Source organism: Alosa sapidissima, chromosome 8 (genome assembly GCF_018492685.1).
Source record: "Alosa sapidissima isolate fAloSap1 chromosome 8, fAloSap1.pri, whole genome shotgun sequence".
Taxonomy (NCBI): domain Eukaryota; kingdom Metazoa; phylum Chordata; class Actinopteri; order Clupeiformes; family Clupeidae; genus Alosa; species Alosa sapidissima.
Genome location: NC_055964.1, coordinates 32,497,627 through 32,502,626, shown reverse-complemented (window position 1 = coordinate 32,502,626; position 5,000 = coordinate 32,497,627). Strand labels below are relative to the sequence as shown.

At 48.0% G+C, this 5,000-nt stretch overlaps 1 protein-coding gene across 13 annotated transcripts in view; it reads right to left on the bottom strand.

Annotated features, from left to right (window-relative positions):
* Nucleotides 1-5,000, bottom strand: part of pbx3b (pre-B-cell leukemia homeobox 3b) — a 51,512-nt gene that overhangs the window by 20,085 nt on the left and 26,427 nt on the right. For all 13 annotated transcript variants that reach the window (XM_042102340.1, XM_042102345.1, XM_042102342.1 and 10 more), the window contains exon 3: nucleotides 2,292-2,533. In XM_042102340.1, coding sequence (XP_041958274.1) covers nucleotides 2,292-2,533 — 242 coding nt within the window. The remainder of the gene's footprint in view (nucleotides 1-2,291; nucleotides 2,534-5,000) is intronic.

Genomic DNA, 5,000 nt, shown 5'->3' with positions numbered 1-5,000 from the left:
AAAAAAGGTAATAAATAGCTGTGTGTTTCTGTGATTTAGGGGGTCTGTGGTATGGGGGGGTGGGCAAATCGGACCCGGTTCGACCGATTGTCAGTCAGTCACGTTGCCCTGTTGCTCCACCATGGCTTGTATCAGCCACGTCTCAGCCGCGTCTCAGCCGCGTCTCAGCCGCGTCTCAGCCATGTCTCAGCCAGCTGGAACAGAGTTGAAAGCGCCCGCCTGGTTCACACGACTAAAGAGTCAAACGCAGATCAAGCGCAGGTGTGTGTGTACTAACAGGTGAAGTCGTCTCGGAATGCAAATGCCCATGTGCCACTTGGCGGTGGCCCAGTACGGGGCGAATTTAAACAGCTTTTCGTTAAACCAGTAGTTCATACATGATTAATTAGAATAACTCATTTAGGTAGTGCACACTTGAGCTCATTACTCTCTCTAAGATTCGTTAAGCATTTACACTTAGATAATTAAAATCTGTGAGCAGCCTTGAAGACAGATGCAGTCCACACACCCAGGGACTCAGGCCCAAAGGCTGTGCGGCTTTCTCTCTCTCTTTTTCTCCCTCTTTCTTTTTCTTCATTTGTTCCTTTTTTTCTTTCTCTTTTCTTTTCTCTATCCTTTCTCTCTTATCCCCTATCCTTCTTTCTTTCTCTGTCTGTTCCAGTCCCCCTCTCTTTGCTCTCTCCCTCTCTTTCTTTAGCGGCGCAGCTTGCTTGGCGAGCAGCTCCCGAGCAGATTAACTACATGTACAGTACGGTGTGCGGCTCAATGGCCATTGTGGCTCAAAAGACACACAGTGGCAGCTGACTCTCTGCCCAGACCCATTAGCACTGAGCAACTGTGGTGCTCAGGGTGGATTCAGTGCGATCCTCAGGCTAAATACAGTCTCCACTACTAGATGGCGTCCAGCTGAGGAACAGCACGGCACAAGAAAATAGAATGTCCTGTCAGAAGCGACAAGTGACTCCAAAAATACACTCCGGTTTTCTCATTTCTAAATAACAAAATAAACCTTTAATAAATAGACCTTTCTGAAATTCAATGAAGTGCAAAAACTAAATATCTTGAGGCAATCCAAAACGTAATTTAGGAAACAACAAAAGCTGCCAAAATAATGAAAATAATCAGATCAGGCGCCTGCTAGTGTGTTAGAATGCCCAACTGCAGGGACATGCAATGGCTTTTAAAGGCTTCCCTCTTTAAGTGTGTTTGTGTGTGTGTGTGTGTGTGTGTGTGTTTGAGTGTGACCCTGTGACCCTCATGTGTCCATCGTTGGTGTCCATCTGTGTGTGTTAACATCACCCCCCCCAGCCCCAGCCCCACCCTGAGAGATGCTGACACACTGTTCTGCCACGTCACATTAAACGTTTCTTTCTCTTCCAGTGAGAGCGTCAGACGCCCCCTGTCACACCGGCCTCAGAAGCACACCACGATCCCTGTCACTGTGTCTCCTTCTGCTCCTGTGTGTGTGTGTGTGTGTGTCTGTGTGTGTGTGTGTGTGTGTGTGTGTGTGTGTGTGTGTGTGGTGTGTGTGGTGTGTGTGTGTATGTGTGTGTGTGTGTGTGTGTGTGTGTGTGTGTGTGTGTGTGTGTGTCACTGCTCCTCCTGCTCCTCTGTGGGATGCCACATGGCAGTGATACCCAGACAGACTGGCGGAGTGGTTGTCCGACCGTCGAGCTGACTGGCTCGCTGTCACGCGGAGTGACAGTGTTTGTGTTGCCTTCATGTCAGTTAGCGAGGAGCGCAGAGGCCTGCGCCGAGATCTGTCACATAGGACGCGTTAGCGTTAGCATGCTTCACATCAGCAGCCGCTGTCAAGGAGAAGCTAACGCTAGCGTGCTGCAGATCAACAATCACTGTCAAGGAGACTTTAGCGTTAGCAAGCTTTGGATCTGAAACCACTTTTGGGAGACGATAACTTCCTGCATACCAGAGTGGATGTGTGAGACATGCTAGCATTAGCAGCCTGTATATTTGGAGCAGACCTGCTGGAGATTAGCATTAGACTAGCATTGCACTAGAAGTTCAGAAGGACATTTGTTGAGATAAAGCAGCCACTTGCCTTGTGTTGTCATGTATATGCAAAAGTAGGCCTAGCATGTGTGTATAGGCATGTTTCCATGTGTGTGTGTGTGTGTGTGTGTGTGTGTGTGTGTGTGTGTGTGTGTGTCTGTGTCTGTGTGTCTGTGTGTGTGTGTGTGTGTGTGTGTGTGTGTGTGTGTGTGTGTGTCCGTTTGTACTGTGTATCTTGGGTGATGAGATCAGCGTCCCGCGGCCCTCTTGCGTGCTCTCACCTGTTCGTACTTCTCCAGCTCTGTGTGGTAGATCTGTCGGATCTGCGTGAGTTTGGCCCTGTAGTCCGAGTGCTCGATGGAGTTGTCGGCCGCTCCGCCCGACGCTGCCGCCGCTGCTGCCGCCGCCGCTGACCCGCCCCCTTTCTCTGGACCGGCCACGCCCTCCGCCAGCAGCATGTTATCCAATCGCATGAGCTGGGGGTCCGGAGGCTCCTCCTCCTGCGCCCCACGGATACTCAGACCTGCAACACCGGAGAGAGAAGAGAGGAGGATGACGTTAGTGATGCGCGAGCACACACACACTCACGCAGAGTACAGTCTGAGATGTGAACACACACACACTAAACCTGACTTCTGAGCACGTAAACTGGAACTCTGAGCCTCGACCGAGTGCATCATGTCAGCAGTAGAGAGAGTGTGTGTACGCACATCTTGATGCCTTGCATTTTCCTGATTAATGTCATATTCCTCAGTTCCTTAAATGTGTTCAGTGCGGCCGCACTGCTGAAATGTTCCTCAGTTCCTGAAATGTGTCTATGTTTAGTACGGCTTCAGTTCCTTAAAAGCGTCTGTGTTTAGTCTGTTCCTCAGTTCCTTAAACATGTCTGTGTTTAATATTTTCCTCAGTTCCTTAAATGTGTCTGTGTTTAGGGCGGCCGTAGTTCCTTAAACATGTCTGTGTTTATCATGTTCCTCAGTTTCTTAAATGTGTCTGTGTTTAGGGTGGCCGTATTTCCTTAAATGTGTCTGTTTAGTATGGCCTCAGTTCCTTAAACATGTCCGTGTTTATATTCCCAAGTTCCTTAAATGTGTCTCTGTTTAAATGTGTTTGTGTTTAGTACAGCCTCAGTTCCTTAAACATGTCTGTGTTTATGTTCCTCAGTTCCTTAAATGTGTCTGTGTATAGTACGGCCTCAGTTCCTTAAACATGTCTGTGTTTAAGGCAGTCGTAGTTCCTTAAACATGTCTGTGTTTATGTTCCTCAGTTCCTTAAAGGTGTCTGTGTTTATGTTCCTCAGTTCCTTAAATATGTCTGTGTTTAGTACAGCCTCAGTTCCTTAAACATGTCTGTGTTTATGTTCCTCAGTTCCTTAAACGTGTCTGTGTTTAAGGCGGTCGTAGTTCCTTGAATGTGTCTGTTCAGTGCGGCCGTGCTGCTGAAGTGCACATTTGCATAGCTATCGATAGAGTGGGGAAAGATAGATCATTGTGTTTGCTTGATATTCATAATGAACCTTGGTGCAGTAACGAGTCATTAAGATTGATTACTAGTCCTCCTCATTGCCCCCCCTCTCTCTCAGACACACACACACACACACACACACACACACACACAGGCTCTGTGTAATGAACACCATTCATATAGAACAATAATTAACAGTAGAAGGAAAAAGGCTCTTCATTGTGTAGACGATTTTAATCAAGTGCTTTTTTTCCAAACGTGCCTTTGATTAGGAGACAGAGAGAGAGACAGAGAGACAGAGAGAGAGAGAGAGAGAGAGAGAGAGAGAGAGAGAGAGAGAGAGAGAGAGAGAGAGAGAGAGAGAGAGAGAGAGAGAGAGAGAGAGAGAGAGAGAGCCCAGCCGTTCATTTTGTTCCGCAGGCTGGAAGCTTTAAGACTTCGTTATCTGGAACCACAGCTTTCTCTTGTTCTCTCGCTCCATTTTAACTCTCCCTCCATTCTTCTCTTTTCTTCTCTTTTCTGTGCTGCCTATCTTTCAGTGAATCCTAATTAGACCCCATTCAGTATGCGTGTGAGTGTGTGAGCCTGTGTATTTGTGTGTATGTGTGTGTGCGTTAGTGTGTGTGTGTGTGTGTGTGTGTGTGTGTGTGTGTGTGTGTGTGTGTGTACGTGTGTGTGTGTGTGTGTGCGTGTGTGTGTGTGTGTGTGTGTGTGTGTGTGTGTGTGTGTGTGAGTATGTGCGTGTGTGTGTGTGTTTGTGTGTGTGTGTGTGTGTGTGTGTGTGCGTTAGTGTGTGCGTTAGTGTGTGTGTGCGTTAGTGTGTGTGTGCACACACCTGCACCAGCAGACAATGGACTACTGGGACGTGTGCCTCGACGCTGCAACATTCCGCAGCTCAGACAGAGACGTGCCGAAACTGCAGCAAAAACATGCCAAGAAAGAACTGGAAAAGCGCCGGAATAGGGTCCGGAATAACGGGAATAATAGGGGAATATCTGGAATAATAGCGGGAACAACTGCGGGAAAGGGAAGTGGAACAGATGAAGTGAGGGCACTGGAGCCGTTTGGTCACTGTGATTGGTCACTGTGATTGGTCACTGTGATTGGGCGTTGAGTTAGCGTTTTCATTCAATAATCTGCCTGCAATGGAGAGCTTTCACCAGTTCATTAAGGCTTTATTAGCACATGGTGAGCCACTGCATCCTAAGTAAGGGACCTGAAGGGTGTGTGTGTAAGTGTGAGTGTGTGTGTGTGTGCTGAGATGTCTGGCTGCACACACAGCTACACACACAGACCGGCTGACCTGCCACCACATGAGGGAATACACACACACACACACACACAGCGTATGGTTTATAATAAACATTAAATCAAAGTGGCCGAGGTGTAGCCCGCATCAGCTCCCTTGCTGCTCTAGAGTCTGTGGCCAAACCGACATGTATTGATCTACTTGAGCTGTTGCTCATGCTTGTGTGTGTGTGTGTGTGTGTGTGTGTGTGTGTGTGTGTTCGCACTGATATGTGTGT